The sequence below is a fragment of the Poecilia latipinna genome, unplaced genomic scaffold (genome assembly GCF_001443285.1).
Source record: "Poecilia latipinna isolate Pla-1442-1.1 unplaced genomic scaffold, P_latipinna-1.0 Scaffold397, whole genome shotgun sequence".
NCBI classification, from domain to species: Eukaryota; Metazoa; Chordata; class Actinopteri; order Cyprinodontiformes; family Poeciliidae; genus Poecilia; species Poecilia latipinna.
This window is the reverse complement of record NW_015113013.1, coordinates 255,986-274,927: the sequence shown is the minus strand read 5'-3', so window position 1 is coordinate 274,927 and position 18,942 is coordinate 255,986. Positions and strand designations below refer to the sequence as shown.

Below are 18,942 nucleotides of genomic sequence, written 5' to 3'. Positions count from 1 at the left end.
AAGGAGAGAATCTGAACGTTTCAACCAGCAAACACTGAACACACATGATCTTCTGGAGTGTGCCTATGACTGTCTTTTGGACGTCTGTCCAGCCAGCAGTCGTCTTCAACATTGGGTCCAACTGACCCAGACTGGGACCTTCTAGAGCAGGCTGTTCAACTGGTGGCACTCAAACCACTTCTGGTTCATTAGAACAACATAAAATATTTGAAAAAATATCGCTGTGACAGAACTTAATTACTAATTATTACTAAATGATTTTTAAATAAACTATTTTCTGTACTTTTTATTGAAATTTTATTTTAAATTAGAATCCAATGAAAACCAACAATGACAACACAATAACTTCTAAATCTGAAATAAAAACTTAATTTCATTCAGAGAGCCCACCTACTCATGCAGATGATCTGTGTTGAGCAGATCAGTTGTGTCGACCAATCATCATGTATTCCTGATGTCCAAAAACTCTGCACCATAGACAATTTATTTCTACTGTCACATTCTTGTGTCAGATAATCTAAAACCATTTTAGGGAATAAATAAAATTTCTTTTTCTAAGATTTTCAAAGTCTTTGTTGACCATCATAGCCAGGGTTGAACCCCAACATTACATCAAGTGGTTAGGGCCTGCGAGGCCTTAGCACTATCAGAATCCCTAACTTATATCTACAACCTAAACTGTAATTCTTTTTCAATTAATGTTATTAAATTACTTCCAAAAGTCTATGCTCTTTTCTTATATCTCTCTTGGATTCCTGTACATGTCTGTATGGATTAATTGTCCAATTGGATTTCAGTATCTACATGTTGCCAGGGTCAGAATAATCTGCACCAGGGCCTTATAAGACTAGATGGCATTTGGCTGTACATGAACACATTACAGTAATATTATATTCACAAAATATAAACAATAATATGTTAATTTTACTCTTGTTTGCCTGCGCCTGTGCCCACCTGTTTCAGTCCGCAGAAAAATAATGTTTTTGCGGGACCTCTGGAATCCTATCTGCTGTTTTTAAGAGAGGGTTACGTGTCCCTGGCAGATAGTCGCAAGAATGTGCCTGTAAAATTATTTCGAGATGCAGGTGGATGTGACCCTTATATTTGGGCTGAAGTGCTACCTCTATCCAAGGATTCTGAGTTGGGCAGTTGTGTTCCTGTGTGCAATATCAGTTTAAATATTATACATGTTCCCCGTCACAGACTATGTCTGGAGTGTGAACTATTCTGGGGGGAGGTTGCCTATTAAGAGTGTTTTGGTGATTTTAGGTAATGACGGAAAGCTTTCTGACAGGCTTTCTGCTGTCAGAAAGCTTTATGCGCTGGTGAACAGTTGTGATGAGCACGAGGTTACTGGTACGTTCATGGCTAGTCTTAAGACACGCTCTCAGTCTGTGCCTGTCGGAGAGACAGGAGACTGACAAACAGGACATTTGTTCTTGCCTCTCAGTGATGGTCCTCTATTTCTATCCCACATTATACTGATGGCTGAACAGAGTGTTGATTCCTCTCTGGGAGTGCTGGTTTTGCTCTTGCACCCAGGTGACTTGTCAGGCAGCTCATATGGTTACCTTCTTAAATGTACACTGTGAGACAATGAGTGCCACATTTTGAGTTTGCTAAGGGTGCTGTCCTTTGTTTTGTTCTTTTTGTTTGTTTGTTTTTTGTGTTTTTGAAAATCCTATGTCTTGGATGACTCATACATCAAGGAATAGGTCAAGTTTCCAGTGTGATTTTGTGCTCTCATATACTCGGCCGTTTTGCTTGACCTCAGATCTGGTCTTGCTCTTCCACTCTTTGCCACTTCACCTAACGCTTAATTGCTTCGAAGGTGGACCAGTTTCTGGGAGCAAGAAGTTGATACAGAAATGATGTTGGGCTGATGAATGCATTACCTCTTCAAATCTGTTTGGTATTGTCAATATTTGACAAAACTACATGTATATATTTTTGTAAGTATTTTTGGGAGAAAAAAAAACATGTCTAAATGTTTGCTCAAACTTCCCAAAGGGGGAAGCCCGCACTTTACATAAAGGGATCCACCCCTTATAATTACTGTTCTTTGTTCCGAGGCACACTGGAACAAAGACTCTTTAAACCAGTTTGATTGGATCAGATGTTAGACATCATGCTTCTGAGACTTTTACATTCAGGGAAATTAATTTTCTACATTATTTATTTGTTCTTATTTCAGTTTTAACCTGCATTCTGCTGGCTTCAGCTCACATATTTTATTCCTAATTCAGATTTTGGGGCTGCAGTTTGTCAGAGACCAACTGGGCTTCTCTGCTCTCAGCTCTGAAGTCCAACCCGACCCATCTAACAGGACTGGAACTGAGCTACAGCAACCTGGGAGATTCTGGAGTGAAGGAGCTCTGTGGTTTTCTACAGACTCCTGGCTGCAGATTAGACACGCTGAGGTATTCTAATTATTATTATTATTATTATTTATTGATATTTCTGTGAATAATTATATATAACTGACCAGAAAATCAAAGTTCATATCTTCTGTTCTAATAAATATTTTCTGAGTTTGTTCCTGGATCCAGAGTTTAATTTAGTCCCTCTGTGTAACTGAGTTGGACCTGCTGACCTGAGGTCAGAACAGGACAGCATTCGGACCCCCAGTGTGTAGAAATCCCCCTCATGTCAAGCAGGTCAAAGGTCATTCAACCCAGTCTAGAAAAGTGAATTCCTGGAATCTGACAGGAACAAATCAATAATCAATGATTGATGCTTCAACACTTTGATCAGAACCTGGAATGATTTTACTGACTAAAATCTTCCAACACAACATGACCCAGTACCAGGTTCTGGTTCTGAAGTCAGCAGGTCTTTATTGAAGCAGCAACTTGTTGGCTTTAATATTCATGAAAATATTTAACTGGTTCTGTTGGACTGGTTCACCTGCATCCTGTTGGCTTCAGCTCATCTTTTATTCTTTATTCAGGTTGATGGACTGCAGTTTGTCAAAGATCAGCTGTGATTTTCTGGCCTCAGCTCTGAAGTCCAGCAGCCTCCATCTGACAGAACTGGACCTGGGATACAACAACCTGAAGGATTCAGATGTTCAGCAGCTGAAGCGTTTTGTAAAGACTTTACGGTAAGTAAATGTTTGTAGTGAGTCCAGCTGCTATCAGCATATTGAACTAAACCCAGTTAGCATCAAAGCAAAGCTCCAGTGTTCCCAGTAAAGCTGCAGNTTCTNAGTGGGAGGAGAATGGTTCAGGCTTCCTGATTGGACACAGAGACAGCAATCAGCCAATCAGAGGAGCAGCAGCTTGCTGTGTTCCTGTGTTTGTGTTGGTGTGAAGATGAGTGTTGTTGCTGTGTCCATGTCTCCAGGACGTCCAGCTGGACTCCAGCGTCCAGCCGTCCAACATGTCTAGAGACAGTGGTCCTCATTCATCAAACTGTGGCAGCAGCAGATCTGATCTCAGATCTGCTTGTTCTCTCAGTTCAACGGAAACAACTGATCAGGTTCATCTTGGTCACAGCTCTGAGATCAGTCTGTCTGCGGCCTGGAAACCATCTACTGGATGTGCTGCGTCACTGACTGCTGCTGGAGAGGCTGGAAACACATCTGATCTCTCCATCCTTCTTCTCTCTGCAGGCGATGATCTCTGTAAAGTAGAGAACGGTCTCTGTGTCTTGCTGATCCTCAGAGGTTGAAGCTGCAGCAGTTTGAGTCAAAAGAAACTCTGACTGGATCATGACGATGACCTCTGACCTCCAAGATTTTCCTCCTGTTTATTTTCTCATGTCTGTCATTTAGTGTCTGATATTGTTTGTCTCTTTGGATTAATAAAGATCAAATTCAAACTGGGCTCCATTTAGAGGCTTCATGGAGGTTTAGACGCTAAGATGCTAAGCTTCCGGTCTGAAATTAGGAGAATATTTATGAAATGTTAAATTATCCTGGAAACAGTCAGAATGATGTTGATGTTTTAGCTGCAGAGCCCCAAACTTAACTTTTATCAATATCAGAGCAGGGCGGTTATTGCCCTCTAGTGGACCATGATGGTAACTACAGCTACTTGACAAAGATTGTTTACATACTACATTCACATCCGGTGAGTACTTTTATATTAAGAGCGATAGAAACGAGTTAATTTATTCTGTTAGCTTTCGTATAAAATAATGCATTTCAATGGTTTTGTTTCTTCTCTGAAACAAACTTTTACTCAACAGCACCAAATTAAACTCTGCTGAGGTTTCTCCACCTGCATATAATTTTCCTATTTCTGCAGTCATTTCAAACAGACAAAAGTATTTAAATAACATTAACAGTAGCAGCATATTTTTAATGTGTGAGAAATTTATTCGCAGTGTAATTCAGCAATGAGTAGTTGTGATAAATTAATTGCAGACTCAGCAACCGATTAAAATTCTAATTTAGTCCCATCACTAGTAATATTTTAAACTTTAACTTTTCACATTTAATTTTTCTCCATTTTCATCTTGCTAAACGCTCTATTTTTCAACTGATTTGATTTTAACACAAATATATTTTTAATTTTTATATTTTTCAGACATTGATTCTCAAAATGTTCCTTGGTTAATATTTATGGGATGCTTTTCATCTAAGTAAATTTAGTTTTATTTTCACTTCTAGTGACTCTTAGCAACATTAATATTAGGTTTTATTGTGGCTTTATAAAAGTGAAAATTAGAACAAATAAAGTAAATTATCTTATGAATAATATCTGTAGTTACGATAGTTCGCCACCAGAGGACAGAATCGTTTCTGTATTCCTAAATATGAATGTGTGTGTTTGTGTGTAATGTGTGGAATTATAATAACCTACAGAATAAACTGATTTGTGTCCTGAACCCTGAAGCTGTGAAACTGAACCTTCAGGCTTTTTCTTCACTTTTCAGTTCATCTGTTGTACTCAGTGAACTTTAAATCGGCTGGCTGCCATCTTTAATAAAGCAAACATCACTGACTGAGCAGCGCAGCATTGGTTTTCAAAATAAAGAAATAAAAGTACTATTACTTTTATTTCATTACAGATAAAAATAAATAAATAAAAATAACATGTTAATTCTAAAGAGTAGCTTCTTCTAATGCAAGTTGAATCGAAATATAGAAATCATGACATTTTCTTTTTCATTACAAATACACTAAAACAATATCAATTTTGGTGTTTTTATTCATCTTAATTTAAATATTTGTGGCCATTAATGATGATATAGTTGCAGATTGTGACCACTAGATGTCAGACATAACTCAATTTTATTTTCCAGTTTTGTTTATAATTTTAAATTAAAGCAAAAATAATCGCATGTAATATTTTTCAACAAACTAAAATGTTTATATTAAATTTGTGACGTTAAAATTCTGTAAAATAAGCTACTTCCTGTATTCCTGTTTATTTCACTGCTGAACAAGCTTTTTTTGTGAAGTAACGCGAGATTTCTTAGGTATCGTGAGATCTGACGTGCTTGTGCGGCAGTCTGTGTCGCTGCTGATCTGTCCGTGGGTTTGTTTGTGTAAATTTCCTGCGTGATGTTCGGCTGTCCTCCACGGGAGGACCGGAATTAGTCCACACGTCCAGCAGAGGAGAGGACAACATGGCGGCTGCAGAAGGTAAGGCCCGTTGTTATGGCAACACGGTACCGAGTGCAGGTTGCTGATGTCCTCTGTGGACAGGTGTCAGCCTTCCCACTCCCACGGAGGAGATGAACGGGGCCGGGACGCTCATGGACTTCCTGGACGAACCGTTCCCGGACGTGGGAACCTACGAGGACTTCCACACCATCGACTGGCTGAGGGAGAAGTCCAGAGACACGGACCGGCACCGAAAGGTTCTTGAGGGCTGGGTTCGGTGCGTGGGGGCAGTGTGGACCCGCTCACTGTGTGCGTGTTTGTCCCGCAGATCACCAGTAAGAGCAAAGAGTCCATCTGGGAGCTGATCAAGAGTCTGCTGGACGCCTGGTCCGGATGGGTGGTGATGCTGCTCATCGGCCTGCTCTCTGGTACCGACCGACCCGGTTTCCTCTGTGACCCGGTTCTCTCTCTTTGACTCTGGTCAGAGAGAGGGAACCTGGTCCAAAGTTTCTGGTCCCAGCTCATATTGAAGCAGTGGCCGGGTTCTGTTGTGGTTCCGCCCAGGGCCGGTCCAAGCCTCCATGGGGCCCAAAGCGAAATCTGGTTTTGGCCCCCTCTAATTCTACTAATAATGTGGATTTCTGCAATGAACAGTCAGATGATTAGATGATTCACACGCCTGCTAAACTTATTACATCTCTGATAGTGATGGTTACATTATTATCCCTTATCACCTGAGAATGTGGACTGGTACCGGAACTGGGTTGATTCTGAGCCTTAAATGATTTTAACAGAAGTTTCACATCCCTTAGAAGTTGATGTAAAAATAATGTTTGCTTTAGCCACAAAATGATCAGCAGCAAACACCATGTAGCTACAGCTTAGAGCAGCTCATCGATACATTAATGCAGCCTGATGGAAAACATTTTGCTAGACAATGTCAAACATTGAGAAGTTTTAATTATTTTCATCAAACTTCATCAAACACACCGTTTTGAAGCCAAAAAACTCCAGTATTATACAAAGCCAACCATGAGAATCAACTCATTGAAAGTTAAAACTCAGTGTGACCTACCGTAACCACCAGGGGGAGCCCAAGAGCAATTTATTTTTTCTTTTGGTCCGTATAAAGAATGATTTCTACATACATTATCAAATATATATTCTTGTGAAAAAAAATCACAACTTTTTTATGAAGCTGTGTGTTCTTGCTAATATAATCACATAGAAATGATTACTAAAAACAAAAGTTCCACTGAGGGGGCCCCCTGGTGTCTCTGGGGCCCTAAGCGCCCGCTTAGTTTGGGCTGGCCTTGGTTCCGGCTACCCGGGCCATCCCCCTCAGGAGTTCTGGCCGGGTTCTGTCATGGTTAACCGGGCCGTCCCCTCAGGTACGCTGGCCGGGGTGATCGACCTGGCGGTGGACTGGATGACGGACCTGAAGGAGGGCGTGTGCCTGTCGGCGTTCTGGTACAGCCATGAGCAGTGCTGCTGGACCTCCAACCAGACCACCTTCGCCGACCGGGACAAGTGTCCGCAGTGGCAGAAGTGGGCCGAGCTAATGACGGGCCACGCCGAGGTGAGATGGGTCCAGGTGGGAGGGAGGTTCTGGCCCACAGTCCGGTCCGTGACAGTGTGTGTTTCTTCAGGGCGCCGGGGCGTACCTGCTGAACTACTTCCTGTACATCTTGTGGGCCCTGCTGTTCTCCTTCCTGGCGGTGTCGCTGGTCCGGGTGTTCGCCCCGTACGCCTGCGGGTCGGGGATCCCAGAGGTACCGCACGCCCTGAGGCCTGCAGGTGGTTCGGGTCTGTGCTGTAACGTTCTGTTCCGGTCCGCTGCAGATCAAAACCATCCTGAGCGGGTTCATCATCCGGGGCTACCTGGGGAAGTGGACCCTGCTGATAAAGACCGTCACCCTGGTTCTGGCCGTGTCGTCGGGCCTCAGCCTGGGGAAGGAGGGCCCGCTGGTCCATGTGGCCTGTTGCTGTGGAAACCTTTTCTGCAGCCTCTTCTCCAAGTACAGCAAGAACGAAGGCAAGAGGCGAGAGGTGAGCCGCCTGGTTCTGATCTCCTCGACCCGCCAGCGTCCAAATAAGACGACAAATAATCCATAATGTCTGATTTGATTCAACTTTTGATACCAGAGTGGAATAAAAACCTGAACTTTCTGGTGATAAATGAAACTAGTTGTTAAGATGTAGGCAGAAGCAGCAGAACAAACCATAAACCTTCAAAACTCAGAAAAACAGTTGAAGACGAATAAAAAGTTTCAAGGATAAAAGTATTAGCTTTTTATGCTGTAAAAGCTAAAACAAGCTAAAAAGCTGAAGTTAGCTAAAATATAATAATAGCAAAACAATGTAAAAGTTCATTCTTGCGAAAAAGGTAAAGCTAGCTAAAACAAAAACTAATGGTAGCTTTTAGGCTAGTGGTAGCATAATTCTTTGCATAATCCACACAGAGTAAAACACCCCATGTAAAAGATACAATCAGCTAAAAAGCTAAAACTAGCTAAAATACTAACAATAGCTTTGATTCAAAACCGTTTGTTCTACATACATAAATTATAAATATAAACTTTCAGAAATACTTAGAGGATGAAACATTTCCTATTCAGGTGAAATTTACAGCACCTCTTAGCAGAAATGAATTCAGATGGTTTAATATTTATAAACCGGGATTATTGTTTGGGAAGTGTAAAAGTTACTTCACATAAAATACATAGAATCTAAAATAGCTAAAAGTATCACCACTCTCAGCAATGACAGACAAAAGAAGAAACAGGAAGATTATTAATGTTGAGGACCACAGAAAGGGGAACAGTAGAGTTAAGAAGGTTCTACTGACCTCTTTTTAGAAATATTCACTGAATAATGAGGAGTATTTCATAAAAAGTAGCATCTTTTGGTACCTCACATTAGATCTGCTTTATTCAGCAAATGTTCCAGATGCTTCGTTGAACCTTTGGGTAAAATAATGGTTGCCTCCTGCTGTGGTCAGGTGTTATCGGCGGCAGCAGCAGCTGGCGTGTCGGTGGCCTTTGGAGCCCCAATAGGAGGAGTTCTGTTCAGCCTGGAGGAGGTCAGTCATTCACTGTTTTACCAGATCAGACTAATCTTTGCTTCCTTCTTAGATCTCCCTGTGGTAACCGTCTGCTCTCTCATGCAGGTGAGTTATTATTTTCCCCTGAAGACTCTGTGGCGTTCCTTCTTCGCCGCTCTGGTCGCCGCCTTCACGCTGCGCTCCATCAACCCGTTTGGAAACAGCCGCCTGGTTCTGTTCTACGTGGAGTATCACACTCCCTGGTATATGGCTGAGCTGGTCCCCTTCATCCTGTTGGGGGTGTTCGGAGGCCTCTGGGGAACGCTCTTTATCCGGGCCAACATCGCCTGGTGCCGACGCAGGAAGACCACCCAGCTGGGGAAGTATCCGGTCCTGGAGGTGATTATCGTGACGGGAATCACCGCCCTGCTGGCGTACCCCAACCCGTACACCCGCCGCAGCACCAGCGAGCTCATCTCTGAGCTCTTCAACGACTGCGGCGCTCTGGAGTCGTCGCAACTCTGCGACTACTACAATAATCCCAACATGAGCCGGCCTGTGGACGACATTCCAGACCGTCCAGCGGGCCCTGGGGTCTACAACGCCATGTGGCAGCTGACCCTCGCCCTCATCTTCAAGATTGTCATCACCATCTTCACCTTCGGCATGAAGGTATCCTCCTCCTCCTCACACTTGTTCATTATCCTACCCAGTCGGAGTAGAGTAAGAGCTTCTGTTGCTCTTCACAGATCCCGTCAGGACTCTTCATTCCCAGCATGGCGGTGGGAGCCATCGCTGGTCGGATCGTTGGGATCGCCGTGGAGCAGATGGCGTACCATCACCACGACTGGATTATCTTCAAGAACTGGTGCCGGCCTGGCGCTGACTGCGTCACACCGGGACTCTACGCCATGGTGGGGGCTGCTGCCTGTCTGGGTGAGTCACCAAGGACAGAAGACGCCACATGTCCAGTTCCTTTCTTACCTGTCTGTTGGGTCTGTTCAGGTGGGGTAACCAGAATGACTGTCTCCTTGGTGGTCATCATGTTCGAACTCACCGGCGGGTTGGAGTACATCGTCCCCCTTATGGCCGCCGCCGTCACCAGTAAATGGGTGGCCGATGCCTTCGGGAAGGAGGGCATCTATGAGTCTCACATCCAGCTCAACGGCTACCCGTACCTGGACGTCAGAGACGAGTTCACCCACCGCACCCTGGCCACCGACGTGATGCGTCCCCGCCGGAACGACCCTCCCCTGGCCGTCCTCACGCAGGACAGCACCACGGTGGAGGACGTGGAGACGCTCATTAAGGACACCGACTATAACGGCTTCCCAGTGGTCGTGTCCAGGGAGTCGGAGAGGCTGATTGGCTTTGTCCAACGCAGAGACCTCACCCTGGCCATCAGTGAGTCTGTTACAACAACTGGCACAAAGCTTCTCTTTCTAGATGCTGACGTCATGGTTTCTGTCCTCAGAAAACGCCCGTCAGAAGCAGGACGGCGTGGTGAGCAGCTCCGTGGTCTACTTCACAGAGGACGCGCCGCAGCTGCCGGCCAGCAACCCTCAGCCGCTGAAGCTGCGTCGCATCCTGAACCTCAGCCCCTTCACCGTCACCGACCACACGCCCATGGAGACGGTGGTGGACATCTTCCGCAAACTAGGCCTACGGCAGTGCCTGGTCACCAGGAGCGGGTCAGTCTGCCACAACGCCTCTGAGACCAAAGCTGTTATTTAGTGTCCTGCTGTGGCCAGCAGAGGTCAGCCTAGAGTAATTTGATTAAGCAGCAATTAAAAATCAAAAAATTTTGATTGTTTAAAGGCAGAAAAAGACTAAATATTTAAAAGAAAATTTCTTCTGTTTTTCATGGCTTCAGTGGAAATAAATGCTTTAATCCCCCTGAATCAGAATTAACTGATCAGTATTTGTTTTTTTTTGGCTCAATAAAAGTTTATTCTTTCTCAAATCCACAAACAGGTAAAACAAATTAGAGTATTACAGTTTCTGTGTTTAAAATCTTTAAAAGAAGAAAGTTGGCACATAACTGCTCATTTAAAGGTCCCCAAAATGTTTCATATTAAATGTCCAGAGCTAATAATTGTAAATGAGAGCCGTTAGCTAACTTTCCCCTGTCCCTGCAGGCGTCTGCTGGGCATCATCACCAAGAAGGACGTCCTTCGCCACATGGCCCAGATGATGAACCAGGATCCAGAGTCCATCATGTTTAACTGACTGATCACTTGCACTCACCTGAGCTCTAACCAATCATCTGTTTCACTGGAGTTTAGAAACCAGTTCTGGCACTTTTAATACAGCAGAATGAAACGGGGAAGGTTTATTTAACATGTGGGATGATTATGGCTGAAATGGGTTTCCATACACTAACTCTGAGCTGATTTTATTGCACTTTTTGGTGTTGCCATATGTGTTTGTGCGTTGCCATGTGTTTTTCTCCCTCTGAAGGATTTGTGGTGTAGTTTAGACCTCTGTTGATCCTGAAGTCACTCCAGACTCCACCGCTACAACCAGAGACGCTACCGTTAGCCCCTGTTAGCATCTGCTCCAGTTACACTCCACCGTCCTTCTGGAGCCCCACCTCCATTCTGAAGTATTATTTCTGTATGAAGGTAAAATCCTCATCCTCAGTGTTTGTTTTGGTTCTTCTCTGTCTTGTTTTTTTTATTATTATTGTAAAGCTGCTGATGCTTCACAGAAACGGCGTGGGGAACTTATGAAATGATGCTAACCTTTAGGTCTGGTTCTTTTATCAGAAACTATTTCTTCTGTTGCACTTTTGTTTTATCAAAGTTGGAAGAATAAATGTCTGAAGAGACTGAAGTGACTGAGTGCTGTGGTTTTATTGAGGTATCAGAACATCAGAACATTTTCTACCATTTGATTTTAATCTTCATCCCTCTCAAATTTTCTGGGGGTTTTTTCTGTAAAAAACAGTGAAACTCTGTGAACAACCTGACCTGTAAGGGGTTAAAATCCATGATCAATATTCAAAATACATGAGAGGCTGAAGTATTTTTTACAAAACTACAAACTTAAATTGGAAACATGGTTTTATATCATTTTTCCAGAAAACGTTAGGAATATAGTACTATTCTTTCGATAGTACTGTCAGTTTTCAATCTGGTAATAAAATATGTTAAAAACTATGTTGCAAGCAATTATCGACCCATTTGAGGGTCTTATTATAATAATATGTATTTGTTAATGATTTTAAAGGCTTAAAATCTAGTAAGCATAATTGATACTGTGGAAAATAGAAAAAAATGTTTACATCCCATTTTTACATCTGTTTTGGAGGTTTGGATACTTTTTTTTATCTGGAAGAGAATGTTTGGACTTTAATGGATCTCAGAAGTAAAATAAAAGTCTCACAAGAAGTCATAATTATGAGTTATAAAGTCAGAAATACAAGAATAAAACTCATGCTAGGACTTTTATTCTTGTAATTCTGACTTTTATTCTCAATATAACTTTAAAACTCAAACTTATTACTTGTGATAAATTATGACAAGAAGAGAAGCGACAACAAAGGCATAAAAATAGTTTGTCTGGGTTTGGTTCCTGCTTTAACAGATGTTGGATCAGAATTTCTCCTTTAGAGTCGGCTTTTCCACACATGGATCAGAACCAGCAGTGAAAATATACTATAACATTAAACTACATGTGAGATTTATGAATTTTAATACTTTTTATGAGCCTTAGTTTATGATCGTACTGGGTAAGTTTAACCGCTTCATTTAGAGTGCAGTGTATCAGTTGAACCACCAGGAGTCGTCGTTCTGCGGTTCCATTCACTCTGCAGGCTAAAATGTTTAAAGTTTTATAAATTATCCCGTTGTCATCCGGGTATTTACCCTAAGCGGACGGTAATGATTACGTTCAGATTCGTCTGGAGTGAAACGGAGAGATGTGTCAGTATTTGGACTTTTACAGGAACTGCTGGTCATAAAGTGAAGTAACGGTAGATTGTGGCCAGAGGCAGCATCGTTTTTCCTGGCTGCTTTTTTTTTCCAGGGAACGGGTCGGTCCATCCGGTGAGAGACTCGGGAACCGGTTACGGGGTCAATAACGAAATAACTAACCCACTCAGAGAGGTAGGTACCGCTAACAGAACCGCTGTAGACCCCAGGCGAGGTTCGGTATCCCGGTTAGCTCTGGGTGCTAACAGTGGTGTTTCATACTGAAGCTGTTAGCCGCTCAGTTAGCAGCCGCAGCTAGCTGCTCTGTGGTTAACCTGCTGGTTGAGCTGCTAACCAGCGGTTAGTTAGTGTAAAACCACAGACCGCTGCATATATGTTAGCTCCTGCCTGTGAGTCCAGATTTAGGGTAAAAACCTGTGCAGCTGCTGGTTAACCTGATAACCAGCTTAGTTAGTGTTAAACCAGATAAAGATTGTTAGCAAGAGCCTGCAAGTCTTTATTCAGGGTAAAATGTGTTTACCTGGCAGGTTACCTGGGAAATGTTTCTGTTTCAGGCTGCAGGGAGAATGAAGAGCATCCTTCCTCTGCAGGACATCTCACTGTGTTAACCAGAACCAGAACCAGAGGAGACAGCCCAGCCATGGAGGAGGACGAGGAGGAGAAGATGAGCAGCATGGAGGACCTGCTGGACCTGGTTCTGCAGAAAGACCTTGGCCGGCGGCTGCAGGTGGGGCCGGAGATCACCGAGCTGGTACTCCACCCGGACCGCTGTCCCGGGCTGGACCAGGACCAGAACCTGCTGGACAGGATGGTGGATGCCCTGGCCAGCTCCTGGGTCAACTCCAGCAACTACAAGGTGAGTTTCTGACTGGGCTTCACCGGGTCGAACCGGGTCAGCAGGGAGGACACGCTCCATCGTCTAGTTAAACACTGAAACGTGTGGCAGGCATTTGTTTTCACCCACTTTACTCTGATTGGTTCTGGTTCTAGGAGGACTGCAGCAAAAACAAAGGAGCCGGACTAGCAGAGCTCGTCAAAGCTGAGGGTTTAATAGATTATTGAATTAAATGAATCAGAATCTGAAGGAGGTTCAGGTCAAATTACAGCTGATTGGATGATTAATGTAAAGCAGCTCCAGAACCTCCTGCAGAACCAGTTCAGTGAACCAGAGTCCAGATCTGAGCCCAGATCTAACTGTGGATGAGCAGCTGGGTCAGAACCGGGCCTGACGGGCCGGTAGAACCCAGTGGCTCCCCAGCGGCTCGGAGCTTAATTTATCCCGACCCAGTTTCTAGTTTCCTTCCCTCTGAGTCAGAGCCTGACAGGAGGAACCTCTCAGAACCTCCACATCCATCGGCCCTGGAGCGCCACCTACTGACACCTGTGGTTTATTTAATCATTTTAAGTTATATATCTAAAACTTAAAATAAAACATTTAGTTTTCCAATTCTTTTATGCTCAATTGAACAAATTTATCCTCAGTTATAAGAGAAGGATTTGGGTCATTTTGTTTCAAAACATTTGCTAATATTTATCCAAGTTTAATAAGTTAAAATTAGGCCAACTATTCAGTAAAAGTCTCTGGATAAACATTTGTACTTATTATTAAACTTTGGTTATAAAAAGACAAATACTTTGTGTTGTTAATATTTTCTATCGTAAGAAATTTTTTACTGATTACAATTAAAAAGTCTCCATTTACATCAGTATCAGTTTTGGACTGCTTTTAGGACCGCTCAAACTCAGCCCAAGGGCCTAAAATGGCCCCCGGACCACACTTTGGACACCCCTGCTCTAGATGAAAGAAACAAAAATTATTGGTCACTGAGGATTAAATTTACTCCTAAAATATTCAGAAATTCTCAATTAATTTTGCATCTTTTCTAGAAAAATACCCTGATGTAACAAAAGTTGTAAATTTATGATTAAAAATAAAACTCTGGGTTTATTAATTCAGACAGTAATTCTTACCACAGCAGATTTACAACTTACTTTTTTTTCTTAGAAATATGTGAAACTAATCTTAACATCTCTTAGTCTGTGTGGCGCCACATGGCTCAGAGGTAGAGCAGGTTGACGGTTCGATTTCCGGCCATTTGCTGCTCGTCTTCCTCTCTCTTCCTCTCCAGCTTCTGTTGAATAAAAACTTTTATTTAGACTTCTGGGTATTTTGTGAAGAAATTTGATCAACAGTCCATTGTATCTGCTCTTTGTAGAGCAAACATCAGTTTCTAAACAAATTTGCAGGGTTTTCCTACTGTTTTTATTCCAGAAATTAATATATTTTGGCAGAAATGTTGATTTTTTTATGCAGTACAGAAATTTCGTGTAATACCGCTGTTAACCACAGGGGGTATTTATGTTATTGTCGGTAAAACCTCGTGAATTTTGAGCCGTTGCTCCAAAAATTGCACCTTTCCCTGAGCGCATGCGCTCAGGTGATGCGGATGTGTTGATACGGTGTCAGCAGGGAGACTCTCACTAGTCGTTCATTGAGCCTCCCGGTCCACCCCAAGACAAGGAAAGCTGGCGGGGCGGATCCGGTGGCGGTTCTAGTGCGGAGCGAACTTCCTCCTCAGTCACGGTTCCCACCCAGATCTCCCGTTTCAGCCACAGGCCGCCTCGCCTCTCCTTCCTCTGCTGAATCCGCTGATTTAAACCCGGTTATTCGGTCCAGTTGTACTTCTTTTTAGCCCTTTCTTCCAGTTTACTGCTCAATACCCAGAATTCTTAGCGGCTCAGCTGCGTTCTGATTGGCTGTGGTGGGTTGTGGGTGTTTCCTGCTTCATTTCGGTGTGTTTTCCTCTCAGGTGGTTCTGCTGGGCATGGAGGTTCTGTCGGCTCTGGTGGACCGGCTGCAGGAGAGGTTCAGGACTCAGGTGGGAACAGGTGAGGACAATATTATAACAGGGCTGAATATGTAAATACAGAGTATATGAAAATAAGAAGTAAAAAAATAATATCCAACATATGACAAGATATAAGTTAATCTAAAATCAGTTTGAACCTTTAGTAAAATAACATTTAGAGTAAAAAATGGTGAATGATACAGAGTAAATTAAATAAGATCAAGACAATTAATTTGAGAAAATCAATCTACAGCATGAAATATGAAGAAAAATTTAATATACAGAATAAAATAACATCAATAGCTAATATGAAATATCATATGTAGTAGATAAAAACAGAATAAATTAATTCAATGTTTAGCATTAATTACAATCAATACAAATTATACAAAAATTAGAAAATAGATTATTTAAATACATGACATGAGATATTATAAAATATATATTTAATAAAGAAAACAATAAATTATTTCAATACACACTATTATAAAAAATATATGTAAATAAAAAGAAAAGTAATGAATAAAATTAATTAAATCTGCAACATAAATGATATTAAAATGTGATAAATAATTTTTTCAATGTGAGTAATGCCACATTAAAAAAACTGGAACTTAGATTCATGTGGAATTTTGACAAAAATAATCGGAGATAACATTTATTTGTTGTCTCTTATACATAAGATATAATATAATCTCTCTCTCTGTGTGTGACGTCCCAGTCCTGCCCAGCCTGATGGACCGGCTGGGCGACTCTAAGGACCAGGTGCGGGAGCAGGACCAGGCGCTGCTGCTGAAGGTCATGGACCAGTCGGCCAACCCTCAGGTAGCTTACTGGACAGGAAGCTGGATGCCGCTTCCTGTCCAGGTGAGGCTCTGACCCCCTGCTGTGTGTCTGCAGTACGTCTGGGAGCGCATGATGGGAGGATTCAAGCACAAGAACACCCGGACCAGAGAGGGGCTCTGCCTCTGCCTCATCTCCACCCTCAACGTGTGAGTGGGCAACCCCTGACCTCTGACCTCTGACAGTAAAGCGGTCTGTGTGTTAGAGCCCTGCTCTGTGTCTTCCAGGTTTGGCTCTCAGAGTTTGACGCTGAATAAAATCGTTCCTCACATCTGCAACCTGCTGGGAGACCCGACCAGTCAGGTACGACCCGGTGGTTCCAGTTCCTCCAGTGCTGAACTGGTTTCATTTGGTCTGGAGCTCCAGTTTAACTCCAGACGAGCTAAAGATGCTAATTCAAACTGCATGTGTAGAGCTGGGTTCATTTAAGATATCACCCATAATTTACTCGTTTTATCTGTGTATTCCTATTATAATTTTCTTTTTTATATTATTATTATTATTATATTATTATTTTATATTATTATTTTTATATTATATTATTATTATTTAACTATTAATTTATTATTTAACTATTATTTACTAAAAAATTGCTTGACATTTTAAAAATATTTTAATTTTTTTGGAAAATATTGTTTTTACTATTCAATAAAAAAATATATATATATATATATATATATATATATATTTGCATATTTTATTTTCCTCAGAGTTTTGTTAACTGTATTTTATTTACTTTAAAAATCAAAATGAAAACTTTTCTTTCAGTTATTATTGTTATGCATTTTTATCAAACACAATATATATAATTATTTGTTGCATAAATTTTCTCCCAGTTTTCTTAGAGTTAAATAGTAAATCAGGGTTTATTTGTGGTGGAGCGCCCTCTGCTGGTGAAACACAAACACTGCAGCAAGGAAACATCAGATTTGTTTTCCTGCTGGGGTCAGGCTCTCCAGTGTCCTCTTGGACCGTCAGGTCAGTCTCTGAGTTTCTGCATCCTGATTGGCTGCAGATATCTGTCATCACCAGAGTCTGACTTCCTGTTCAGGACAGGAAGCCGAGCCCACCCGTTTCACTTCCTGGAGCCAGAATCTCTCAGCCTGCAGCAACAAAACCCTGAATTTATAATTCAGAGGCCTCTGAGATACACTTTGAACTGTAAACACAGAAAACACATTTTTATTCCCTTCAGTTTCAGAATAAATTTCTCCTGTATGGAGTTAAATTCCTGCTGTGTGTCTCCATGTTGGTGTGAAGGTCCGTGATGCAGCCATGTCCTGCCTTGTGGAGATCTACCGCCATGTTGGAGAGCGAGTGAGAATCGACCTGGGGAAGAAAGGGCTGCCTCAGTCACGGTGCATTCAGGAACTGACTGTCTGTCAGATTGTTGTGCTTCGTCCTCTGATAACGAACCGATTGTCCCGTGTTTCTGTCTCGGACTCCCCTGCACAGCTCAGATCACAATCAGTCTTCCTCTTCCTGTCCGACCCCTGACCCCGTGTCTCTGATTGTTTGCCATCTCGTCCGTCTCAGAGTTCCTGCTCCAGGACTTTGACCCATTTAGATTCTGTCCCAGGACTCTGATGTCAGCCTGCAGGCCTGATTTTCGTCTGTTTGTGCCTCTTGCAGGCTCAACATGATCTTCAGTAAGTTCGATGAGGTCCAGAGGTCGGGGAACATGGTGCTGTCTCCTCTGTCAGGTAAGAACTGCTGGTCAGCCCACTGGAGGTTCTGGGTTCTGGGTCGGCTGCTTGGTGGGACCCAATCTGAAACCACAGAGTCAAACTGTCCCAGGTTTGATGCTCTGCTCTGAAATATAATAGGAAATATGATACAATGTGATAAATAAATGATCTAATATGATACAATTTGATTCAATATGATACAATAAAAATCTGATAAATTTATGTAATATAATGAGTTGCAATGTAATACAATATGATACAATGTGATCGATACATAATATAATATGATGCAGTAAAAATAAGATGCTCTAATACATAGAGAACATATGATACAAAATAAAATAAGATGTGATTCCATACAGTAAGATACAGTATGATACGTTATGATTCTGTGTAATATAATACAGTGTGATTTAATATAGAGAGATATAAAGACACAGTACGTCTTCCTGGTCTGAATCCTGGAGAGCGTCGTCCTTCCTCCTCCAGCTCAATGGGAACAGTCCAAGTTCAGGAGATAAACTTGTCCGGATGTCTGTGGGACACACACGTCTGCAAACAGGAAGTTCAAACTGGGTCAAACCCACAGCACAGCAGCAGCTGGGACTTTTATTTTGTAGGAGTGGTGTCAGCTGTCGTCCTCACAGTCACAAGACAGAGAGGCAGCAGAGGAGGAAGAGGACGGAGCAGCACTGAGAGAGAAGCTTTCCTCCACAGGTAAATCCTCCTCTTCACGTCCAGCCGACTGATCATTAGGATCTTACCTCTGGACTCCTTGTCCATCCAACCCGGTCCAGATTCTGACCTGCTTCCTGTCGGATCAGAAAGTTCAGACGTAAACGAGCTGCTGGTGGAACAGGAAGAGCTTTTGTCCGATTCCTCCTGGAGGCGCTCTGGAAGACACAAGCCGCCTCTCATTCAGACAGGAATGAAACCTGCAGCTGTTCTCTGTGTGGGCCGTGATGTGGAGCCGCGGGCCGGTACCGGCTGCTGGATAACGGATAGATCCAGTTGGTCCTGGTTCTCCCGG

General features: G+C 42.6%; 3 protein-coding genes across 14 annotated transcripts in view; all 3 read left to right on the top strand.

The window, feature by feature from the left end:
* LOC106950362 (NACHT, LRR and PYD domains-containing protein 3-like) overlaps positions 1–3,822 on the top strand; it is a 69,990-nt gene extending 66,168 nt beyond the window's left edge. Inside the window, exons 11-13 of the mRNA XM_015037160.1 lie at positions 2,247–2,420; positions 2,951–3,103; positions 3,614–3,822. Coding sequence (XP_014892646.1) covers positions 2,247–2,420; positions 2,951–3,103; positions 3,614–3,620 — 334 coding nt within the window. The 3' untranslated portion in view covers positions 3,621–3,822. The remainder of the gene's footprint in view (positions 1–2,246; positions 2,421–2,950; positions 3,104–3,613) is intronic.
* Positions 3,823–5,414: 1,592 nt separating this feature from the next.
* clcn4 (chloride channel, voltage-sensitive 4) lies at positions 5,415–11,432 on the top strand. The gene is made up of 12 exons (XM_015037190.1): positions 5,415–5,593; positions 5,657–5,811; positions 5,883–5,982; positions 6,946–7,133; positions 7,204–7,326; positions 7,397–7,603; positions 8,556–8,636; positions 8,724–9,269; positions 9,347–9,533; positions 9,603–10,001; positions 10,072–10,288; positions 10,736–11,432. Exons 1-12 carry the CDS (start codon positions 5,578–5,580, stop codon positions 10,824–10,826), a joined length of 2,310 nt encoding a protein of 769 aa, XP_014892676.1. The 5' UTR covers positions 5,415–5,577; the 3' UTR covers positions 10,827–11,432.
* A 968-nt stretch (positions 11,433–12,400) lies between these two features.
* Positions 12,401–18,942, top strand: part of LOC106950375 (CLIP-associating protein 1-B-like) — a 29,717-nt gene continuing 23,175 nt past the window's right edge. For 11 of the 12 annotated variants that reach the window (XM_015037189.1, XM_015037179.1, XM_015037184.1 and 8 more), the window contains exons 1-8: positions 12,401–12,706; positions 13,087–13,388; positions 15,343–15,421; positions 16,103–16,206; positions 16,282–16,373; positions 16,452–16,527; positions 17,485–17,582; positions 17,857–17,927. In XM_015037189.1, coding sequence (XP_014892675.1) covers positions 13,173–13,388; positions 15,343–15,421; positions 16,103–16,206; positions 16,282–16,373; positions 16,452–16,527; positions 17,485–17,582; positions 17,857–17,927 — 736 coding nt within the window. In that variant the 5' untranslated portion in view covers positions 12,401–12,706; positions 13,087–13,172. Of the gene's footprint in view, positions 12,707–13,086; positions 13,389–15,342; positions 15,422–16,102; positions 16,207–16,281; positions 16,374–16,451; positions 16,528–17,484; positions 17,583–17,856; positions 17,928–18,560; positions 18,630–18,942 lie in introns of those variants that run through there. The other variant, XM_015037188.1, reaches the window with a different exon arrangement.